The 25368-nt window shown below is 35.3% G+C and overlaps 1 protein-coding gene across 2 annotated transcripts in view; it reads right to left on the bottom strand.

The window, feature by feature from the left end:
- RRAGB (Ras related GTP binding B) overlaps positions 1-25368 on the bottom strand; it is a 45297-nt gene that overhangs the window by 10213 nt on the left and 9716 nt on the right. The window contains exons 4-9 of one of the 2 annotated variants that reach the window (XM_049767300.1): positions 19452-19535; positions 17439-17505; positions 13468-13690; positions 8953-9048; positions 7256-7378; positions 2765-2856 (exon numbers count right to left, since the gene is read on the bottom strand). In XM_049767300.1, the coding sequence (XP_049623257.1) occupies positions 2765-2856; positions 7256-7378; positions 8953-9048; positions 13468-13690; positions 17439-17505; positions 19452-19535 (685 nt within the window). The remainder of the gene's footprint in view (positions 1-2764; positions 2857-7255; positions 7379-8952; positions 9049-13467; positions 13691-17438; positions 17506-19451; positions 19536-25368) is intronic. The other variant, XM_049767301.1, reaches the window with a different exon arrangement.

The following is a 25368-nucleotide window of genomic DNA, read 5'->3' as shown; positions in this document are numbered from 1 at the left end:
TCAGCTCCTTAGGGAGGGCCTGGGTGGGGCTCCGAACTTCTGGCCTCCCAGCTTCTTGATGCAGTCACTGGTAATCTCTTTCCAGTCTTTATTTTCAAAATCGCACAAGATACATTAATAGTACTCACTATCATTGAATTATGTTTTTATGTATGCAGACTATCCATTTTGTACTCTGCCCTTTTGCACACCCCTACAAAAGATCATTTTTCTCTTTAACTTCCTTAACCCCTATCATCATTACTCCTCATTTACCCTTTCTAACTTAAGTACTGTAGAGTCCTAAGTCACAAACCAAAGTGGTGCCCTGGAGTTAACACCCACCCAACTATTCCAAAAGGCATAAAAAGGACACGTATGTCTTTTCAACATTTTATGGGTGTTTTCTTTGACGGCTATAACTTTTGCTGAATATTTTCTTATACAGTGACGATCCCCCCCCTTTTTTTATCTTCTCTTTGTGAACTGCTCAATATGGAATTTGGTGTGAAAGAATCCCTCAGTTTAATGCTTATGTTTAAACCCAGTTATGGGTATTGTTAGACGTGTTCTTACGCCCCCATATACTCAGATAACATCATGTGGCTTTATTTCTTGTTTGCTTAGGCACACCAAAACAGGAAAATACTATACATACTAATAAGTTCTTATCTAATAGAGATGGGAACACACAAATCTTGTAGTGCAATGGGACCTTACACCCTGAACACTGACATAAAGATCTGGCACAAGCCTCAGAAGAATGGGCATTCTCCATTCACCCCTGATCTAGAGAAGACATCTACAAAACATCCAAGGCTGTCTATAACATCACCTGGAAGCAATCCTCTACCAGGGAAGACCCTACAGCTGCTCTGACATCGATCTACTCAAAAGAGACTTCCCTTAACACTGAGAAGACTTAACAAGAACAACGACCTGCTTACTGGACAGAGCTTGCTGTATTGTCCCTTAATTGTGAGGTGAAACTAGAGGATACTCCACACCAGCCTGACTTCAATGTAGGATGTGCAGATCTTTAATACAGAAACCTGATGCCAACAATAGGACTGCATGAAAAATAAAACTGTATTGGCACTACAGACAATGACATGGATTGAATAAACTAGTTTGCCTGGAGCCTAGAGTAGGTCTTATGCCAGAAAACTTCAGGGGTAGTGGTCTCCTTGTATTTAGACCAAGGCTATTCCTTTCTATGACCCCCATATTTTGGTGGGCCTATGAAAAGAATATTTGCCACTCTAACACCGTTTTTACTGTGCCCTTTTGACTAACCCTTAAAAAAAAACCTCTTAAACTTTTGATGTTAACTTAAACTAATATGTATGTACATGAATATATAAAAATACACTATGCCTTCAAAGTTAAGGAGTCACATAAATCTCATGGCTTTAGGTTGCTTTGTGTACTGCTAAGAAATGTTATAATGTACTACAATCTGGGGACTTGTGAACAAAGTAATTGTACATGGGTTCTGCCTTATTTTTCTTAATGTTTTTTTGACTGTAAGTTCAATATTTAGGCATCAGCAAGGGGATTTCTTCTGAGAACTCTGTTTATGGGCAATTGTCCTTTCACTATAACTTTACCTTGTCCTCTTTGTATCATTGTTCTCATAATTAAAAATTAAAAATTAAAAAATATTGCTTTATTAATATAATATTTAACTATTCAATTGATCCATCTAAGAGATTTTAAGATCATTTTAGATGTTTTTATAAATATATCAATTTTATATATACACCTCAAATGATTATAATTTGATATACTTTAAGAAATAATTAGGTTTATTATAAATATATTCTTGAATATTTGCAAGAATAATTTATCACTAAAACATCAACTTCTGTTTTGTTTGGACATACCCTGCTGTGCTTAGGGCTTACTTCTTCCTTACTCTGTGCTCAGGGATAACCCTAATGAGGCTCAGAGAACCATATATGGTGCCAGGATGAAACTATTTCTCTAGCCTTCAAAAATAAACCTTAATTTTTTATTAACTAATAAATTTCAATTTTAAAAGATATTTGAATTAAATAAAAGAAAAATTTCAGAAAGCTTCAAAGTGTGTTAATGAGTAGTTTACCCTGTGCATATGTTTTATTTAGGAAAAGAATTCTGATTACTAAATTGTAATTTTGATCTATTTACAATGCTAAGATTCAAACCCTATTTGATTAAAGTAATATTAATGATTTCTAGACTCTGTGTATATATATATACATACATATATATATATAGGCCTGAATTAGGATATTTACTTGAATTACTGTAGTTTTATATCAAATTTTGATATTCATAAAAAGTAAATTATATTTTCTTGTTTCTCAAGATAAATTTTCTATTTATTTCTTCCAATAGAATGCCAGATATCTTGAAAGGGTTCTCTGCTTAAACAGTTTTTATATGCTGCTTCTATGTCACTGGAGTTTATTAAAGATAATCACTTTTACCTCAGTCAATTATAGGTTCCTTTACAGCTTAGTAAAGAAACTTTTGAATGGATGGGTCATGTAATAATGTTTCTATCAGTCCCATATACAATAGTCCCAACAAACACCTAGGCTAGGTATGCATTAGGTTACATCATCTTTATTTGTGCAACTGCAGTCTAGGATATTCTATGAAACTGCCTACAACACATTTCTCTTTTTCCTGATATTATGTGGCACATTTCTTATAGTAAATAGACACAAATATATTATTATTGAGAGGCTATGTGAATGTCTCATAAAGGACAGATAAATTAAATAAGATCTCTTACCTGCAACTCAATTTGAACTGTTTAATAATGTTGCTGATTTTCTCAAATCTGTGAGCATCATGCTGTTCTTTACACTGATAATGAGAAATCACCTATGAAGAAAAGGAATACCTTTTAAATCCATATAAACTTGACCCTTGGCTCTCTTCCTGTCTCATGCACTGCCAACATTTTGTATGACATTGCCATTCACGTGGATTACTTATTCAGTATCATCTGGTTATCATTTTATTGGGACATTTAGGCACTATTTTGGAGCACTACTTTCTTATTTAATCACTAAATATTTTAATCATTAAATGTTTATCTTATTAAAGTATCTCACATATACTTTTTATTTTTAAAAGTACAAACCAGAAAAATTCTTAATTTTGTTTTAATTGGTAGTGCTCAGGAGCTCTTTCTGGCTCTGTATTTAGGAGTGAGACAGGAGTGACTCAGGAAATATGCGTTGTCACAAATAGAAATGGGGACAACTGTGTGCAAGGTACACCACTTATCACCACTTGCACCACTTATCTCTTTGGCCACAGGAAGAAAATTATTAACTATCCTTAATAAATTTATGTACTGATTTTTTTTTTTTTGGTTTTGGGTCACACCCGGCAGTGCTCAGGGTTACTCCTGGCTCCATGCTCAGAAATCGCTCCTGGCAAGCTCGGGGGACCATATGGGGCGCCGGGATTCGAACCTATGACCTTCTGCATGAAAGGCAAACACCTTACCTCCATGCTATCTCTCTGGCCCCCATGTACTGATTTTTAACAAAAGCAGTAAATTAGTTATTTTTGGTACTACATTTAAAAATCTTAACTAAATGATTCTAACATCTGAGGATTTACTATTTATAAATTAACAAATTCATGGTAAACATGCATACCAGCTAAAAAGTACTTCTTCTAATACTTTCAGATTTTAATAAAACCATACAGATAATTCCTACAGGTTGAACACTCAGAGGTAAAATTTATAGAAAGCAATGTTCCAGTATCAATATTGTATTCATATTGTCATTCATCTAAAGAAAAATCACAAAAAATTCCACAAAATTAAAACCCTTCTTAACAAAATTCACAGCTTAATAATTTAAAAGGTCTCTCTTACTTGACTTCAAACTACTCAAAGTGAGGATTAAAAGAGATTGTACAGCAGGTATGGTGTTTGCCTTGCATGCACCTGACCATGATTTAATCCTCAGCACTTCATATGGATAATGGATCCCAGCCAGGAGTAATGCCTGAGCATCACTGGGTGTGGCCCCAAAACAAACAAACAAACAAAAAAGAAGTGTTGTATATGAAAATATTTCCATAAGATTATTCTTTGCCTATTGTCCCACCTTGATCTTCCAGGTAGGGGCGCTGTTGAGAGCCGAATAAATACCGTATTTTCCAGCGTATAAAATGACTGGGCGTATAAGACGACCCTCTAATTTTGCAGCTAAAACATAGGTTTAGGCCTATATTCGCTGTATCAGACAGAACGTTCCTGTGCTGCAACTGTATGTACCACAGTGAGCCAATCACAACAAGCAAAGGTTCAAAGGTTATACTGTAATAGACTTTCTCTCTGACTCTGGCCAATCTGAGCAGGCTTTTGACAGTGTAGATTCGGGTCCAAAACATTGTCTAATTTGCATGCATAAAAAGCCTGCTTGGATTGGCTGAGTTAGAGAGGTGGTTCGAGCAGCCTTGCAGTGATTGATCCCTTATCATAGGCACCTTTTCTGGCAATTACCTGGTGGCATCAGTTAATCTCCCCCACTACATGAACCAAACAACACCCCATCCTCCAACCCTAGCACTGAACCACCAACACGATTAGCTGGGTTTTGCCAGAAGTGGCCCCCAGATCTCCTGAATACTGTTTGGGAGCTCCCAAGAAAGAGATTTGGAAACTCTGTGGCCTGATTTTTTTGTTTCGTTTAGCAGTATATTGAAACATTTTCGGGATATACTCGGCGTATAAGACGACCCTGATTTTCGGTTGACTTTTTTTGTTTCAAAAGTCATCTTATACGCCAGAAAATACGGTAGTTTGGGAGCGAGGTGTTCAAGGTCTGTTGCCAGAGTTGGCTGGCTGGCTCTAGGTGTGTTTTGGAGCTCGCAGCAAGCTGACAAAGGACTCTCTTTGCCCAACCTTTTACCCCTTAACCCTCTTGTCTGTGTGAATTATTTGCTGCTGATAAATATTATCAGGATCTCCCCCCAAAAGGGGACAAGATGATGGGAATCAATTTCTCATTCTGGGACCTCTTTGCGGATACTTAAACAATCAACAAAGGAGTAAATGGGACCCAACAAATAGGGCAACAAAGAAGAAACCCCTTACAATGAAAATGGCTGAACTTACTCTCCAAAAACCCAAAGCCACTGGCCCAGGGAAATAGTACAGATATGAGCTCTGAGCACTGCTGGGGTTGTCCTCTTAAGACCAAAGCACCACATCCTAGATAGAACATAGCATTCAACTAGTAATGACAGCTTGGCCTCCTGAGCACCATTTGTGAGGTTCAAAATAAGCCAAACCTACATGTGCCACATGTTGGTCTTCAAAATAATCAAGCCCATGTGCTATAGTTTGTAAAGAATATGGACCTATTAACTAGATTAACTAACCTCTATGAACAGGTGTGGTGGATAGGATGGGAAAACACTGCTGAAGCAGGGTGCAGACTGAACAATTCACTTGCTTGTTACTATTAATACCGAGCAGAAGAAAATAGCACTCAAGTAGCAGTCAGTTAGCATTACTTCAACCAGTAAGCTGGGGCAGAAACAGTCTAGTCAGGACTCACCTATATCAGTTACATAGGACATCACCTATATCTGCTAGCAGAAAGAATGATTTGCAAATACAGCTAAGTCAACAAATGCTTTCCACAAAGGAAGAAAAACGTCACTGTAATTTCTGCCCACTGTTGCTATAACGGACAAAAGAAGCCAACATATAATAATCGCTTGCTAATTTTATGCTTAGCTTATTCTCCATTAACTTGTTCCACTTTTTTCTACAAAATAAACCATTTTATAGAAATGGAAACAAATTCGTAGATTTAGGCATGTGTCTAAAACTACAAAACACTGGTAGTTTAGAAACAAATTTACTTGTGAGTTACTCTGAAAGTTACACTGTTAGGCAATTACTTGTCCAGTGATTTGTGGCATCTCAAATTATTTGCTTTTAGTGCTATTTTTATTTATAAATATAATATTGGTCATACATGTAGTAAGTGATAAAATGTGTTATCTGAATTTATAAGAAGAATTTTATAATCAACGACATGTCTCTTTGCTTCTATGGTCATTTGAATGTAGCTGTGTCACTGAGTTAATACATATTTTCCAGAGGACAGAATAAATAGAACTTAAAAAAAGGAGGTGTGGGGCCAGAGCTATAGCACAGCGGGTAGAGCATTTGCCTTACACACAGCTGAACCAGGTTCAATCCCCGGTATTTCATATGGTTCCCCAGTTTGCCAGGAGTAATTCCTGAGTACAATGCCAAGTGTTTTCCACGCCCCTTCAAATTGGGCATTGGGTTGGACTACACCCAACAGTGGTCAGGGACTAGTCCTATTTCTATGCTCAGGAATGATCACTGGTGGTACTTTTTTCTTCCCATTTTTGGTGATAGAGATTGCACTTTACATATGGAGTTACATCCCAGCATGAAGCTACAGAAATTTGGCTTGATCATGAAGCATAGTTAAAGTCACCTGAAATTTATGGGATAAGCCTACGTTATCTCAATAAAAATTTATAGTAAAAGTTTTTCAGTTTTTAGCTGTCTTTTGGGGAATGTGGGCAAAATACAATTTTCATGAGAAAAAAATGTGTGCATTTTCTAACAGTCACCCTTTTTTAAAAATTACTTTATTTAAGTACCATGTTTACAAAATTGTTCATTGTTAGATTTCAATTATAAAGTGTACACTATCCTTCACCAGTGCACCCTTCCCTCCACAGATGTCTCCAGTTTCCCTCCCACCCCATTCCCCATCCCACCTGTCTCTAGGGCAGGCAATCTGGTTCTCTCTGTTACTACCTCTCTCTATCTTTTTATTTTGATACTGTAGTTTACACTATTAGCACAGATCATTAGCAGAAATAATTTGATACTTATACATAAAAATACTTACGCTTTGCTAACTTCTAAATGGCTGCATATACAAGAACATTTTTGGATTACTTGCTACCCATACTAAATAATGACATTTCAGCCAATGATACTACATATGCTGATGATCTCTATATAAATCGCCATCATCTATGTGGTTTGGTTATAAGTTCTTTTGATGTTTACATGACAACAAATTCTTAATGATACATGTCTCAGAAAGTATCCCCATTATGAAGAGACACAGTATTCTACTACATTATAAAAACATGTTATACATAAGAAGGGAAAAGATCTTTCTGAAAGTAGTAATATTTTCCTCTCTATGACTGAATAGATGAAGGTAAGTACATCTGCAAAGAAAATTCTCACCAGAAAAGTAGCTCTCTCAAATAGAAGCACTTCATCAGCCTCAATAATTTCAGCAAAAGTTCTTAGGTTCATCTCCAGCTGCTGAACATTGGGAATCAGCTGATAAACAATGCTGGACCAAGCCTAACAGAACAAAAGCACAGTGTAATATTACTAATAAATAATCAGTCCCAGACCTTTGCAAGTGAATAAGTGCACTACAACATATGAATAGCAAAAAATAGCAACTGAGTCTTCAAAATACTGTTAACCAATATTACACAAATAAAATGAAAAAATTAAAGTAATATTACTTTTTATCCTTCAGTTGCATTTTATATTTTACTTTTATAAAATGCTGGAAAATATTTACATTGATAAGGAAAATAAACAAATCATTTAATTCCATCAAATTAGAAAAAATGTTAAAAGCTCTAATCTAACAGGCTGAAAAATTATTCTGATCCAGTCAGTAGTGTAATTATACTGGAGTCTAACATTATATTTAATATAAAAATTGTATCTAAAACATAGAATGTAATATACAATATTATACTACACTGATAATATTATATATAAATATCATATTAAATATACATCCAAGAACCAATTTTTGGAATAACCAGTCACATGGAGAAATGGCCCCATTCTCAATATATAAGGAAATTTAGGATACCATGATTCCTAAAAACTTCCAGTCAGCTATATATTTATTCCATGGAAATAAAATTGGTCAACTATGTGTTTGTCCAAAACTATCTTTATTCAAATGAGCATAAGTAATGAAAAAAGTTGAAATTAAACGTGTCCTCTCTTTCTTTTCTTAAGAATTTTTAATTTAAATTTGCATTATATTTCCTTCTATCTCAAATTTGGTAAGGTATACAATCTTGTTATTTTTCTTACTATAGAGCAGGAACCTGGTTAGTCATTATTTTTCTAATATCCTCAAGCAAGGATGTATTGAATGTTTATAGAAGAAAACTCAATATGAAGATTTAAGTCAGCTCTATGCAACACTGAATAAGACAGTAGTGCCAGTCTCTATGTCAATTAGTTTGACTGCATAGTCATTGGGATTCCAGTTCAAAGTTCCCAAGTAGGTGTTAATGTCACTGCTGAATTTAATTTGGAGAAGTTATCAAAGCTAACCACAGCAGAGGCATTGTCACTCACAGCACTACTGTGATTAGACAACTGAATTTGGTCATGCTAATGTATTGCCAATCTTCACAACACAGTTCAGCTCTTAATGTCCATCCTTATTCACAGTAACCTGTTCTATGGTAATATGGGCTTTGGAGAAAAATCTGACCCAAATGAATTGATCATGGCAAAATGTCCAATTCATTGTGAGCTGACAGGATTGCTGACTCAATCTAAGATCAAACCAAAACTCTCTTATTAAGTAAACTATATATCTCTTCAAATTATTAATCGCAGGTATTAATTTTTTTTTGGATTTTCGGGCCACACTCGTTTGATTCTCAGGGGTTACTCCTGGCTAAGCACTCAGAAATTGCCCCTGGCTTGGGGGGACCATATGGAACGCCAGGGGATCGAACTGCAGTCCTTCCTTGGCTAGCACTTGCAAGGCAGACACCTTACCTCTAGCGCCACCTCACCGGCCCATATTAAATATTTTTCATAATATTCTTCTAGCTCTTTTCCATGCTATTAAAATAAGAAAACTCAGGAACTTATAGAGATATACGCACCTTATAGAGAGTTTCATCCCAGATAGATGTTCGGAAACAAGAACATTCCAATGGGCGGGACAAACGCCTAAGATCTTCTTCTCGCTCTTTAAATATCTGAACAAAATGTTTAAAACTAATCAGCATATCACAGCTCTCTTTTTTATGGACAAATTTTAGATGTAGTTATTCCAAGATACTTTAAATATCTTTAAAAGATGTTTAAAAGAGAAGCTTTTAGCCTAAACATGTAAAAAAAAAAAGGGGAGGAGCTTTTCCTTTTTCCTTGAGAAAAATCATACAGTAGGTATACTAACTTATAAATTAGGATAGCAAAAATGATTTTGCATCAGGTCTAAATATGCAATAACTATCAGAATCTTTGAGGATATTACAGCTTGAATAATCACTGAGGGCACTAGATAAGAAAATTAATTCTACTATTTAAATTAGTGTTAGCAAAATATATTGAACATTCCAAATCATAGTTAGTTGATTTCAAGATAACTATGTTCTGCCAGAGTTATATCATACTATACATTTTTATAAAAAACAAACTGAACCTATGTATTTGTATAGAAATATTTTCAACTATATATCAATTTTAACTATATAAACATAACACCCACAACAGTATCTACACATCAAAGTGTATAAACACTCATATTCACATGGAAATATTTATACAAATACATGTACACATACATATTTTCCATGACCAGTGTATCTGAAGTGTTATATATACTATATACACTATACTTATGATTCAAAGTCTCAACTTGACCACATCATGGTTCCCAGACATTGGTCAAACACTAGTTGCTATAAAGTTATCTTCATTAGAGGTTAATATTTTAGATGAGATAAAATTTCAACTAGTATACTGTGAGTAGATTCTCCACATTGGGCTGGACTCTATTAAATTTAAATCAAGTGAATGTCTTCAGAAGAAGACTGTTTCTAATCTTGTCATACTCAGAAATCACTCCTGGCAGGCCCAGGGGACCATATGAGATGCTGGGGATCAAACCCGAGTAGGCCATGGGCAAGACAAAAACCCTACTCTATTGCTCCTGTCCCTCAAAAAAATTTTATAAAATACTTCAAACTGGTGGGATTAGATGTTTTCTTTCCTTGTAAAGTTCTGTCAGTGCCTTGTATATTTTGGAGATTAGCCCCTTATCTGATGGGTATTGGATGAATAGTTTCTCCCACTCAGTGGGTGGCTCTTGTATCCTGGGCGCTATTTCCTTTGAGGTGCAGAAGCTTCTCAGATGAATGGCTAAAGAAACTGTGGTACATATACACAATGGAATATTATGCAGCTGTCAGGAGAGATGAAGTCATGAAATTTTCCTATACATGGATGTACATGGAATCTATTATGCTGAGTGAAATAAGTCAGAGAGAGAGAGAAAAACGCAGAATGGTCTCACTCATCTATGGGTTTTAAGAAAAATGAAAGACATTCTTACAATAATAATTTTCAGACACAAAAGAGAGGAGGGCTGGAAGTCACAGCTCACCTCATGAAGCTCACCACAAACAGGGGTGAGTTTAGTTAGAGAAATAAATACATTGTGAACTATCCTAACAATAAAAATGTATGAGGGAATTAGAAAGCCTGTCTAGAGTACATGCAGGAGTTGGGTGGAGAGGAGGGAAATTTGGGACACTGGTGATGGGAATGTTGCACTGGTGATGGGTGGTGTTCTTTACATGACTGAAACCCAAACACAATCATGTATGTAATCAAGATGTTTAAATAAAATATATAGAAAAAGAAAAAAAAGAAAAAATACTTCAAACTGGGCTGGAGTGATAGATAGTATGGCTTGCCATATGGGTTCAATTCCCATCACATTTATGGGCTCATAAGCCCATCAAGTTTCCTTTCTTATTCTTGAGCACAGAGCCAGGAGTAAGCCCTGGACATAGCTGAGTGTTGCCCTCAAAACAAACAAAATAATTCAAACTATAATACTCCTAAAAGAAAATACAGGCAGTGTCTCAAGAGATTAAGGTTATGAACTCTTTTAGACTTTAAAAGCAAAGACAATAAAAGCAAAATTAAATGAGTAGCATTACATAAAACTCAGGAAATATTGAAATGAGAACACAACTTATATAATAGTTGGACATATTTGTCAGTCATGTATTTGATAAGGGGTTAATATCTAAAATAAAGAAGTTATAGAATTTGGTAGCAAAAGCACAATTTGATTTAAAAAATGGACATAGAACCTAAGCAGACAGACATGATAGATGGCCGATATTTATATGAAAAGATATTTAATGTCACAAAAAATTTTTTTAACTATCTTTTGTGTCTTCCATTATGTTTCTTTTTTTTTTTTTTTTTTTTTTTTGGTTTTTGGGTCACACCCGGCAGTGCTCAGGGATTACTCCTGGCTGTCTGCTCAGAAATAGCTCCTGGCAGGCACGGGGGACCATATGGGACACCGGGATCCGAACCAACCACCTTTGGTCCTGGATCGGCTGCTTGCAAGGCAAACGCCGCTGTGCTATCTCTCCGGGCCCTAATGTCACAAAATTTATTGTATTGTGAAACTTAGTCTATTTATTCCTAAATTATGTAGTATCATTCAGTCATTATTGACCTAAGCTACCTACCCATTACTATACCACTTCTATTACTTCTACTTTTATCATTTCATCTATTGATATATACTGAGTTTATTTTCATATCTTAGCTATGGTGAATAATGCTGCAATGGAGACAAGTATCCATATGGTTTAGAAAATTAGTCTTTTCATTTACTTTCGATAATGGATTCAGAAGTGTAATTTATGGATCATATAGGAATTCTATTTTGAAGTGGAATTAATTTTCTAAAAAATTTATACTTCATTTTTAAATTATTATTGGTGAGACATGGTTTACTGTAGTGTTCATATTTATACTTTAGCTATAAAATGTTACTGCACTATACCCATCACAAAATTCCAATGTTCCTCCTCAATTTATTCTCCTCTGTTCTCACCATCCCTTCTCATTCCCCATCTCCTACTTGGAAGCTCTTGTTTTGTTTTCAGAATGTACAGGCTTGTTTTCATTGGCCATTATATATTTTAATTTCCTTATATAATATATGATTAAGATTATATATTTGTCTTTCTGACTGATGTCACTTATGATGACATCTAACTCTAACCATATTGTGGCCAAATGTGATATTTCATCTGACAGCAGAATAGTATTTCTACTGTGTGTTTTATATATACTACAATTTCTCTATCCACTCATCTGTTATTAGGTTCTTGTGTATTTTCTTAGATTTTAACCATTATAAACAGTGCTAAATGATCTGTAAATTCCACTTCTGAATACATTATCCAAAGTAAATGAAAGGACTAATTTTCCAAACTATATACTTATTCTATTGCAGCATATTTATCATAGCTAACATGAAAATAAACTCAGTATCTATCAATAGATGAAAGGATAAAAATAGAAGTAATATAAGTGGTATAGTGATGGTAGTTTTACAATGATTAGGTAAATAATGACTGAACGATACAACATAACTTAGGAGCAAATAGATATACTTATACTAGACTAAGTTTCACATTACAATAAATTCCCTCAGCTTGGTACATGTTCATTAAATATATATTAAAATGTTTTCAAGGAAGAGCTGGAGAAATAGTACAGCAGGTACAACTGTTGCTTTGAATGAAGCTGATCTGAGTTGAATTCTCAACACTACAAATGGTCCCAAACACAGACATAAAGGATCTCTGAACACAAAAAAAATAGTACTATCAAAATAAATGTTTCTAAGGGAGACTAGTTTTTATTTTTTTAAATGATAAAAGTAACTCCTAGGATTTATTCTTATACTTATTTCTATTTTTGCTAATGAAAAAGATTTGTTACAGATATTAGTATAGGATCCAGTAGGAACAAAGCTACCTTTGAAAGCGAAAATTCTACATTTAAAAATACTGATTGCTCATAGAAATATGGAAAAGTAAAATTAATGAGTATCTATTTCAAAATGTTAGCAAATTTAGTGATAAAATATTTACAAGTAGGGGCCAGAGAGATAGCATGGAGATACGGCATTTGCCTTTCATGCAGGAGGTCATCGGTTAGAATCCCGGCGTCCCATATGGTCCCCCATGCCTGCCAGGAGCAATTTCTGAGCCTGGAGCCAGGAATAACCCCTGAGCACTGCCGGGTGTGACCCAAAAACCACAAAAAATATTTACAAGTAAAATGGCCCAATAATAAAAACAAATGGGCATTTATTATTTTAGGAAACTATTGTGATGCTTCAATGAAAAGTCATATTTCAAGAAAATGCAAATGATTTAATGAAAATACCAAGATATATGTAAACAAATTCTATGAAATATAAAAATAAGGATTGTGGCTAAAAGCAACAAAAATTCATTTGAAAAAATATATATGCTGTTTTTTCCTTAAATTAAAACTACAAATTTACCTATATCTCTAAAACTTTATAAAGCACATCAATCATTTTGTGTAACTACTTTCCTGTGTCTTACCAGGTCCCTTTGATCCTCCTGTACCAGATCCATTTTGTGCACCAAACAAAAGATTTTGGCATCTGGAGAATTTTGCAGAATGGCCTCCAGGCATGACTGGTAATAGTGTGTGTCTTTTTCCAGTTCGTGACTTTCCACATCAAAGACATAAATCAGAACTTCCACATTTCGAAAGATGTTTTCTCTCTGGCTAGTAAAGTAATTTTCCATGAAGGTGTCCTGTCTAATAGAAAAATCTAGGTAGTCAGTCCTCAATTTAGTCACACCTAGTCACCATCTACTTAGGCTGGGTTAATCAATGTGAATGATAATCTTAAGGTTTTATTATTTTCAAATGGTTATTCATAGCTTAATTTTTAATTATCAAACACACATATCATAAAGTTTTATCAAGGCAATTTAATATATTATCTAGTATCATTATTGTATTTGTCTTAAGTCTTGATGACAGTGTTATCCTAACAACTTAGTAATTTATTCACTATCTTATCATTAAACATGTTTTACTCTGCAGATATCTTGAGATTTTAAGTGACCTGTAATTACAAAAATTGTATACAATACAATTCTTGAATCAGTAATGGATCATTTGCATCACCTAAGACATCAATTTCATGTAAGTTTTTCTTCCATTGAATGTTAAAGTATTTCCATATTATCTAAATGCTTTATTATATTTAACCTCATATTAAAAATACAATACCTTCAATTTCCACATATACAATATTCATTTCAATATGAGAAAAATATTATTGAAATATTAATTTGTTAGTACATCAAATTTTGCATTCTCATGCCTTCTTTTTTTTTTGGTTTTTGGGTCACACCCGGCAGTGCTCAGGGGTTACTCTTGGCTCAATGCTCAGAAATCGCTCCTGGCAGGCTCGGGGAACCATATGGGATGCCAAAATTCGAACTACTGTCCTTCTGCATGCAAGGCAAACACCCTACCTCCATGCTATCTCTCCTGCCCCTTGCATGCCTTCTTTTATTGATGAAGACAGTAAAAACTCCTTAGTATTATTGACTTCTAGTCCAAAATTAATTTGCTATTCTTATTATAATAACCCAAATTATTTTCATTATAAACAAGAGATAAAGTCAATATTCATTATGCCAGTATAGCAGCTACTTTTAAAATCTAAAGCTATCGTTTATTTTAAACTTAGTATAAATACAATTTAAAGGCAAGTGATCCAAATAAGTCTAAATTCAACTTCCCACTTTGGAGCCATACCTTGCCCCTCTTTTGTGTTTTGAACACATATCCCTAAGTAAATTTTGTCACTTGCTCCATTTGGTCTGTCTTGTAACTATTCCCTCACATCTACATCAAATTTACTACTTTTTGATTTTTTAAATAGTATCTTTATTTAGGCACCATGATTACCAACACATTTGTAGTTGAGTTTCAGTTATAAAAAGAACACCCCCCTTCACCAGTGCAACCTTTTTAACCACCAATGCCCTTAATCTCCCTCCTCCTTCATCTCCTACCTGCATTCGAGACATTCATTTTACTTGTCTACTTTTAGATTTTAATTCACACATATTTACAAAAAACATATTTGAATGCTATGATTTATGTGAATAGAGTCAACTTAAGTTTTTACACCAATACACTGTTCTTTTTTTTTTTTTTTGGTTTTTGGGCCACACCCAGTGACACTCAGGAGTTACTCCTGACTTTGCGCTCAGAAATCACTCCTGGCTTGGGGGACCATATGGGATGCTGGGGAATCAAACCGCGGTCCGTCCTAGGTTAGTGCATGTAAGGCAGATATCCTACCACTTGCACCACCACTCTGGCCCCAATACACTGTTCATATTTTTAACTTACTTCAAGTAATAACACAAGTTTGTCATTTTTTAATTATGGGAATTCACTTCCCTGAATTCCAGGAAAGCAAGAACCATGTCTATTTTCCAGTTTCATGGCATTTAGCTCAACATCAGTTGAGTATTTATCGAATTAAAAACAATGAGATACTCTAGATCAATTGGCTCTTATTGCTCTTTACTCCTAAGGCAGTGTGCTGCATTATTTTGCTGTTGGCAAAGACATCAACCCAGCTTCCAATTCTGTCTTTGCTATTAACACATTGTGTAGCATTGGGATAGTTATGATTTCACTGCAACTCAGCTATATGGACACAATTGCAAATAATGGTGCCTATGTAAAAAATGATATAAAAAGACATAATATCTTAGTATTTAAAAGCAAGGGACTTGGGCTATACTCTTGATACAGAAAACAGAGTTGGAGCCAATAATAAACAAAAATTTCTTTACAGAGAACTGTTAGAGTGTTAATTGATTCATCTGCTAGAAGCACCTGGCATCATTTTCTTACAAAATTTTAATGTATTTGGTCACTTTTATATTATCTAAGGTATAATAAATTTTACTTTGTAATGTTCAACAGTGCACATTTCCCACCATTCTCCAACCAGCCTCTCTGCTTCTATGACAGTTTACTTGTCTCTAACTTTTTTCTTTTAGACACTATGGTTTGCAATGCTGTTATTGAAGGGTTAACATACATATCACTTTACCTCCTTTCAGCACTCAGTTCTTATCCAGAATAATCAATTCTAACAATCATTGTCATAATAGTCCTTCTCTGCCCTAACTACACTTCCCTGCTATTTGTGGCAAGATTCCTACCATGGGAGGTCCTCCTGACCCTCGTCTTTCTTATCTTTGGGTAAAATTACCCTCCTATATTTACTTTTATATCCCACAAATGAGTGCAATAATTTTATGTCTATCCTGCTCCCTCTGACTCACTTCTCTACATATCATTATAAAAGCAAATTTCATTACTTCATTTTCCTAACATCTGCATAATATTCCATTGTGTAGATGTATCAGTTTCTTTATCCACACATCTGTTCTTGAGAACTTGGGTTGTTTCCAGATTCTGGCTATAATGCAATGAACATAATAGTGCAGATGCATTTTCTGCATTGTGTTTTGATGCTCCTAGGGTTTATTACCAGGAGTTATACTGCTGGGTTCTATGGGAAATAAATTTTTAGTTCTTTGAGGAATGTCCATATTGTTTTTCAAAATGGCTGAGCAGGTCATTCGTTCAACAAATACCCACTGATTACCTTTATTTACTCTATGGATAGCTCTATGCTAAAAGCTATGAAACACTATCCTAATAATTATGCCTACTTACTCTGTAAGGTACCCTACTATGCATTTTGTACATATTACCTTCATTTGTCAAAATAAATATGTGAGTTGGTGTCATTATTATTTCTATTGTGTAGCTGAAGAAATGGTAGCTTGGAGAAGTTAAATTATCTAACCAAGATAGCACAGTTAACAAAGCTGAGCTACAAACCCCAGTATTATTTTAGAACCTAGGTTCCTAATTACAATACACTATACACTTCTTCACAGAGATGCCAATGGTTTTTCTTAAAGTGGAAAGCAATGTCTGAATACAAGCACAGTGTGCATCTATATTTGTAAGTTGTATGTAAGACTTGTATGTAAGTTGTATGTAGGTGTTGTATGTAAGTTGTATGTAAGTCTTGACCACGAAAGGGAAATTATCTCCTAATCAACTTTGAAATAAGTGATCAGATTTGATCTACAGTGTTTATACTGCCTGGAAATAATGATTTAAATTACACAGAATGATGTAATATGGTGTGGTAGCTAAGAGCTCAGCACTGGTGTTAAGCAATCTGAAATTTAAAACTAACTTCCTCACCTTCAAAAAGGGAAATATTTATCCTATGTTTAAATACCTAAATGTAAATTGTGTTAGGCCTATTTAACATATCATGTGTAATTTTCTCAATTACATAAAAGTCACAGGTCTTTATTAAAACAATATATACCCAATATATTTTAAAATAATAATTACTATAGGAATATTATTCATACTGATTACACTAGACACCATGATAATTATTACTGGCCTGACAAACAAAACAGAAGATGGTACTTACCCACCACAGTCCCACAGGTTCAATACCAGGTTACCCAGAAATCGAACATGAGAATGTTCTATGTCAACTGAAAGGCAAATATGACAAATCTAATAATTGTAGCGTGTAAGATGAAATTAAAAACCAGGAAACATAAACCCATTGAATTTAGAAGGACCAAAGTGGAGTGAAATGCTCAAAGCTACAAGAAGGTGACTTTCAGCTTAATAGAGTGGTTTAGTGCTAAGGAAAGAACCTAAACTACTCTGAGCTACAGAACTGACTCTCATGTAAGTCATTTTAATTTTTAGTTATTTAGTGCTTAAAGCAGAAGAAACACCAATTATAAAACTAATGTTTAAAATTTTATAATACAAGACAAATGTACATCACTTAACATCTAGTACCTGACACACATTTTTCAATCAACACCCTTCACACACAAAAAGATGAATATAAAAACAGCTAAAATCAAACATCAAATATAACCAAGCTCATTCTCTCTGGTGATTTCATTATTTCAGTTAATAACCTTACAGGTTTTCCATTTATTGGGAGAGGGTTTATTTCTTAACTCCTTGTCTATAAGTTAATTAATTGCTATTATTTTTAATCTCTTTGAATTCCATTTTTATACACTCTGTCACTAACAATTATTTATACAATCTGTCACTAACAATGTCAATCTCTTTGAATTCCATTACTAATACAATATCTCACTAACATTAAGAAAAGTCATCATCTTCTGAAGTCTACACAATTACAATAGCTCCATAATTTCCTCCACAGGAAACATTACATGCTTTATTTCATTCCATATACTGCTAATTTCATCTTCTTAATACTACTTTGAACATGTCACTCCCCATTAAAAAAGCTTTCAATACTTCTATGCATAAAAATTTCATTCACGGTTCTTCACAATTTGGCTTCCAAATAAAGTTCACAAATCCCCAATAAGCCACAATAATAAAACATGATAAAAGTTTTACTTCATTCTATTTAGGCATATTTACTGTCTTCCTAAGCCCCACTGCCCTTCCAATATGCTTTTTTTACCAGTGGTCGGAAACTTGCTAAGAGAAACCAACTAGTAAATATACATGAGCAAAATTTATCATGTATGGAGAGTAATCACCTAAGGGAAAATGGGGTGAGTAGCAATTACTCAGTTCTAGCTCGTTAGCCACGTGAGACTGATTTAGGATTCTAGATCCTCAAAAGTTTTGTGACTATTTGAAAATCCATATTTTTATGAAAAATTATATACTAATAATTTCATTTTTTCTAAAGTTCTGCATAGGCCAAACAAAACAGATAGCAGGCCTTATACAGCAAACAGCTACCTAATTGCAACCTCTGCCTTACACTTTCCTCTCATCCTATACTTTGCCTCTTATGTTAATCTGCTGAGAAATAACACCCATCTTTTTTCAAAAGTTAGATTCAGCTATTAAAATCTAATTTAAATCCCACCTCTTCTAAAAGTCCTACTTGGCCACCCTCACTTAGCATTATCACTCCCTCTAAATCCATTTAAACATTTATTTGGCATCTACTCTCTGCCAGGCATTAAAAATCATATGGTGGGCAACAGAAATTCACATCCTGGAAATTTCTGAAACCTTAGCTATTGTCTTTATAATTTTTGTGATAATTGATTACAGAATCGTAATTCTTCAATGACTGTCAAAGCTGTTGCTGGAACACTTTATTATCTAACACCTGCAATTTTATTTTCTCAAAACTAGTTCATCATCAGCAAAAACATATAAAAACATTAGTACTGGAGTGAAGCAATTTTTTGTCCAAATATTATTTATACATTTTCGTGTAATCTTGGGTAATCTGAATATTAGGTTCTTCTTAGATTAAAAAAGACATGTAGGGAATACTATTGACCTCACAGAATTACTATGAGGATTTAATTACTATGAGGATTAAATTCAAAAGTGCCTGGCACATAGTAGGTGCTAAAACTACTTCCCTTCATCCCTTTAATTCCCCCTCATTGTAAAAGGAATCATATCTTACATGTCTTTGTACTTCCAACAGAGTCTACGAGAGAGTAGGTGCTCAAACTGCTATTAATTTGAAGACTATGTAAACGGTCTAGTACTAAAAAAAATGGAAAGAAGTTCTACTGAGAAAGGAAAAAACAATAACAAAGAAAATGACAGGATTCAGTGACTGTTTAGATATGAAGTACATGACATAGAAATTTGATCTCTACTGCCATATCACAAGAATTCTTCTCTCAAATGACCTTTAAGACTATACTGTTGAGTACTCTCTTCTCAAAAATTCTCATCCTCTGGCCTCTACTTTCATACATAAAATTTATTTTAGTCTTCTATTCTTCTTTCTGTCCCTTCGATGTTGAAAGTTCTTCAGAATTCAATCAATATCCATCTCTTTTTTAGTATTATTTACCAAGGCAAATTAATATATTCACATATTTTGTTATTGGTTGGACCCATAATTATTAATCTAAACTAATTTCTCTCCACCTTTCTTAATTATATACTGGCATCTTAAACTAAAAGTATCCTAAACTTAATGTATTCAAATGGAATGTATTATCAGCCCATTCTTCCTACAAAAACCTATTCATCTTCAAACTTCTGTATTTCTATGAATTTGATACATTGTTTAAGCCAAACTCTTATTTTCATCCTTTAGTTAATTTGTCCTCACGACTCTACCCAAATCTATATTCAAATTCTGATTCTACTATTTAAATATATCCAAAATTAATCTGCTTCTCACCATACCCATTATCACCCTACCCCAAGTGAAGCCACCATTACATCTTGTCTGTTTTGCTAAAAAGTCTTCATCTTGTCAAATTTTCCTCTAACAAAAATTAACAAAAATAATTGTATAATTGTTGTTAAGCTGTCTTATCCTCTGCTTCCCTTCTAATTTCCATTTCACAGATAAAATGATTTCTTCAACATGTAGACATTTATTGCATTCTTCTTAAGAAAAAAACAGTTTCTATATGCTTATATACCCAGAAAAAATGGTTAGGAGGATAATTTTAAAGTATTAATGACAATTTATCTCGGAAAATAAGTCTAAGAATGAGAAAGGAGGAGACAGAATTTTTTTGTGGTTTTTGGGTCACACCTGGCAGTGCTCAGGGGTAATTCCTGGCTCCAGGCTCAGAAATTGCTCCTGGCAGGCATGGGGGACCATATGGGACACCGGGATTCGAACCAATGACCTTCTGCATGAAAGGCAAACGCCTTACCTCCATGCTATCTCTCCGGCCCCGAGACAGAATATTTTATAATGATTGGGTTTTTCATAAGTATTACTTCTATAGTTCAAACTGCTAATTGAAAACAATAAATTCTATTCATGTTAATTATACTCTACTTAAACTCTAATGGACTGCCATCTACCCTTAATTCAAGGCATTTTCTACCTCCTTTAGTCTTTCTTACCTACTATCATTTTTAACAACTGAAAAAACCCGAGAGCTTTGAGAACTCACATACATTATAGGGCAGAAAGAAGAAACCTTTTTAGTGTTTGGGCCACACCTGGCAGCGCTCAGGGATTAATCCTGGCTCTGAGCTGAGAAATTGCTCCTGGCAGGCTCGTGGAACCATATGGATTTCCAAGATTGAACCCAGATCGGCCACATGCAAGGCAAATGCCCTACCCATTCTGCTATCGCCCCAGCCACAGAAGAAACAGGTTTTTTTTTTCCTAAAATAGGGCCAGAGAGATAGCACAATGGGTAGAGTGTTTGCCTTGTACACCTACCAGAGTTGGCAGCATCCCATATGGTCCCCTGAGCCTGCCAGGAGCGATTTCTGAGCACATAGTCAGGAGTAACTCCTGAATCCCTCCAGTTATACCCCAAACCTAACAAATAAGTTAATAAAGAATAGTTTAAGATAAAAAGGACAATCAAAATAATAAAGCATGAAATAAAGCTTAAGAGAACAGAGAATTTTGAGCAGGTAGGAAATTATAGAGTCATCAACAGTGTTTATGACTAAAATATGTATTATATTGACAAATTTGTTATTCCAGTAAGCAAATTTTAGCAGCCCTCTAATAACTTAATATAACTATCAATTTGAATCACCAAATTATTCCAAATTTCAAAACATAATAGGCTTAAGTTTAATAAAATAAAATTGTATTGTTTTTAACTCTGACAATCCAGAAAAACAATAAACAATAAAGGTAATATAATATTTTAACAGCACTTTTACTATTTTTAAAGAAAATCAATAACTATAAAAATAATAGCAGGTAGAAATAAATGCACTAAATGTATCTTCAGTCTACAAGTTTAGCAACAGAACCCATACTTCTTAACAATGTAAAATTAGTTGATATACACAAAAGCATTAAGATCAAATTATTTATTATTTAAAGCACCACGGTTTACAAACAAAGCCATAGTTACGCTATAGACATACAATGTTTCAGCACCAATCCCACCACCAGTGTCACCTTCCCTCAACCAATGTTCCCATAGTCCATCCTATATGTCTTCCCTCCCTGAGCCTGCCAGACAAGCATTATTTAAAGTATGCTTTTACTACCTTTAAGGAATTGTAGTAATTGCTAAAAAAAACTTTAATAAAAGGTCTAGTTGATTTATCCTTAATGGCAAGAGTTCTGATCCATTAACAGTGCCTGGAACACAAGAAGTTCCAGAAAATTATCTGTTGAATAATTAGTGTATAGGCTTAATTTACAGGAGTCATACAATTTGCATCTGTTTTCCTGAAAATTTTGAATGATGCTACTACTATGTACCATTCAAAACTAATTTAAATAACTTGAACAAGTCTAAAATTTGGGATGCAAGGTATTTACCAGATACAGTTATCTCCACTCTGTTGATTAACTAAAAATAGAAATGTTTACTGGACTTAAGAAAGTGCTTCACAGAGGTGTTTGCCTTGCAAGGAGCCAATCCAGGACCAAAGGTGGTTGGTTTGAATCCCGGTGTCCCATATGGTTCCTCATGCCTGCCAGGAGCTATTTCTGAGCAGACAGCCAGGAGTAATCCCTGAGCACCGCCGGGTGTGACCCAAAAACAAAAACCAAAAAAAAAAGTGCTTCAATAAAATATGCAAAAGAGAAAAAAATCTACCAAGAACTGCACTATAGCATACTGAATAAAGAAGGAACATAGATTGACATACTCATTCTAATACCTAGTAGTTGAAAGGGCTAAATTTTAGGTATATTATTAAAATGGTACTAGGATGAAGTCAAAATAAATAAGGCAAGAATAATTAAGGCAAAATAAACTAAACATCACCTAAACATGACCCTAAATCTTCTGAAAACATGATTATTTGGGTCTATAAATATATTGTGAAAAAAGATATCTATAAATCAAGCAAGGAGAAGTTTGACATGTACCCTTTTTCTAGAAGGAAGTATGATGTTCCATAGGGCCCTATCTGAACAAAAGTTCTTGATAAATGATTTCGATAAACACTAAATGAAAAAACACTAAATGAAATGATTATTGAATATAAAAATGAACAAAGTTAGAAAGACTAGCTAAGATCTCAGATGAGAGAATAAGTATCTAAAATGAAAATAGGATTCTTTGGTGTTTTTTTTTGGGGGGGGCACACCCGGTAACGCTCAGGCGTTACTCCGGGCTATGCGCTCAGAAGTCACTCCTGGCTTGGGGAACCATATGGGACGCCGGGGGATCGAACCGCGGTCCGTCCTAGGCTAGCTCTGGCAAGGCAGACACCTTACCTCTAGCGCCTCGGCGCCTGCCCCGAAAATAGGATTTTTATCCCCTCTTGACAGACAAGAAAACTGATGTTTCTAAAATATGGACTTATCGGGCCCGGAGAGATAGCACAGTGGTGTTTGCCTTGCAAGCAGCCAATCCAGGACCAAAGGTGGTTGGTTCGAATCCCGGTGTCCCATATGGTCCCATATGGCCGTGCCTGCCAGGAGCTAAGCTATTTCTTTTTTTTTTTTTTTTTTTTTTTGTTTTTTGGGCCACACCCGTTTGACGCTCAGGGGTTACTCCTGGCTATGTGCTCAGAAATCGCCCCTGGCTTGGGGGGACCATATGGGACGCCGGGGGATCGAACCGCGGTCCTTCCTTGGCTAGCGCTTGCAAGGCAGACACCTTACCTCCAGCGCCACCTACCCGGCCCCAGAGCTAAGCTATTTCTGAGCAGACAGCCAGGAGTAACCCCTGAGCACCGCCGGGTGTGGCCCAAAAACCAAAAAAAATATATGGACTTATCCTAGTCTTCCACAGTTAATACACACTGAGTATAGGAGCATATTAAGGCTAAAACAAATAAAGTTAAATAATTTATTAAAATGTATAAATGTTTATTCTTCAAAATATTAATTATGTAAGATGTTTTAGATCGAGGCCATCCTTGTGATATTTAGCCTACTGATATAGGAATGGCAGTTCAGTTATTGGTTCAACACTGCAGCACTGCTTCCCAATGCTGCTGCCGTCCAAAATTCATGGCTGTGGGTGCTAGGACCAACCCTTCCCAGAAGTCTGTGGAAGCCAAGTCAACGTAGATGAGCTGTCCACATCCAAGAAGGGCAGAGCAAAAGAAGCCCAGCTTCTCAAGTTTGCTCTGCAGCCACGCACATCCCCTACATGTGATATTTAGCCTACTGATATAGGAATGGCAGTTCAGTTCATGGCTCAACACTGCAGTGCTGCTTTCCAATGCTGCTGCCGTCCAAAATTCATGGCTGTGGGTGCTAGGACCAACCCTTCCCAGAAGTCTGCGGAAGCCAAGTCAACGTAGATGAACTGTCCACATCCAAGATGGGCAGAGCAAGAGAAGCCCAGCCTCTCAAGTTTGCTCTGCAGCCACGCGCATCCCCTACTTGATGATTCCAGCACAACACACTGAAAACATCACACTATAAATGTGACAATGAGGAAATAGCGAGCTCAGGCCAACACCATGCATAGAATATGATAATGGCAGATCTCATGAGCCAAAAGCTGCCAACCACTTACTTATCCTCTCAGATAAGAAGTTTAGATTCATTGGAGTCCCAGAAACCCAAAAGAAAATCCCCATAAAGAATCAATAGTCAAGGATGTCATTGCAGAGAAACTTCCAGAGTGAGATAATGCATGCAACCAAATCCTGTATGCCCGAAGAGTTCCAGCTAAAAGAGACCCAAAGAAAAACACACAAGAAACATCCTAGTCACAATGACAAATACTACAGATAGGGATAGAATACAGAAAGCAGCAAGATCAAAAAAGGAAATAACATTCAACAGAGGAGCATCCTTAATATTTACAGCAGATCTGTCACAAGAAACCCTAAAGGCCAGAAGGCATAGGTGGGATAGAGTGACAAAATTCAGCAAAATGAATATTTCACCCAGCCAGACTCACTTTCAGGTTTGAAGGAAGCATTCATAGCTTCACGGACAAACAACAGCTCAGAGCTCAGAAAAATTACAGACTCAAAACCAGCCTTAAAAGAAAAACTGAAAGATCTACTTTAAGATAAGACAGACCACAAAACACACCAAACTCTTACTAAAGATGATACTAAAAATATGACAATTCTCTCTCTCAATGTCAATGGGCTAAACGCACCAGTTAAAGAAACTGAGTGGTTGGAGCCAGAGAGATAGCATGGAGGTAAGGCGTTTACCTTTTTCAAATCCCGGCATCCCATATAGTCCCCTGAGCCTGCAGGAGTGATTTCTGAGCATAGAGCCAGGAGTAACCCCTGAGCATCACTGGGTGTGACAAAACAAACAAACAAACAAACAAACAAACAAAACAAAAACAAAAAAAGAGACACCGAGTGGAAAAATCAAAAAGCTGCATCCAACATTCTGCTGCCTACAAGAAACACATCTGAATAGTCAGAACAATCATAGACTCAAAATCAAAGGTTGAAGGACAAATATCCAAGCAAACAACTCCCTTAAAAAA

This window comes from Suncus etruscus, chromosome X, assembly GCF_024139225.1.
Source record: "Suncus etruscus isolate mSunEtr1 chromosome X, mSunEtr1.pri.cur, whole genome shotgun sequence".
Taxonomy (NCBI): Eukaryota; Metazoa; Chordata; class Mammalia; order Eulipotyphla; family Soricidae; genus Suncus; species Suncus etruscus.
The sequence above is the reverse complement of the archived record's forward strand: the minus strand, read 5'-3'. Positions and strand labels throughout refer to the sequence as shown.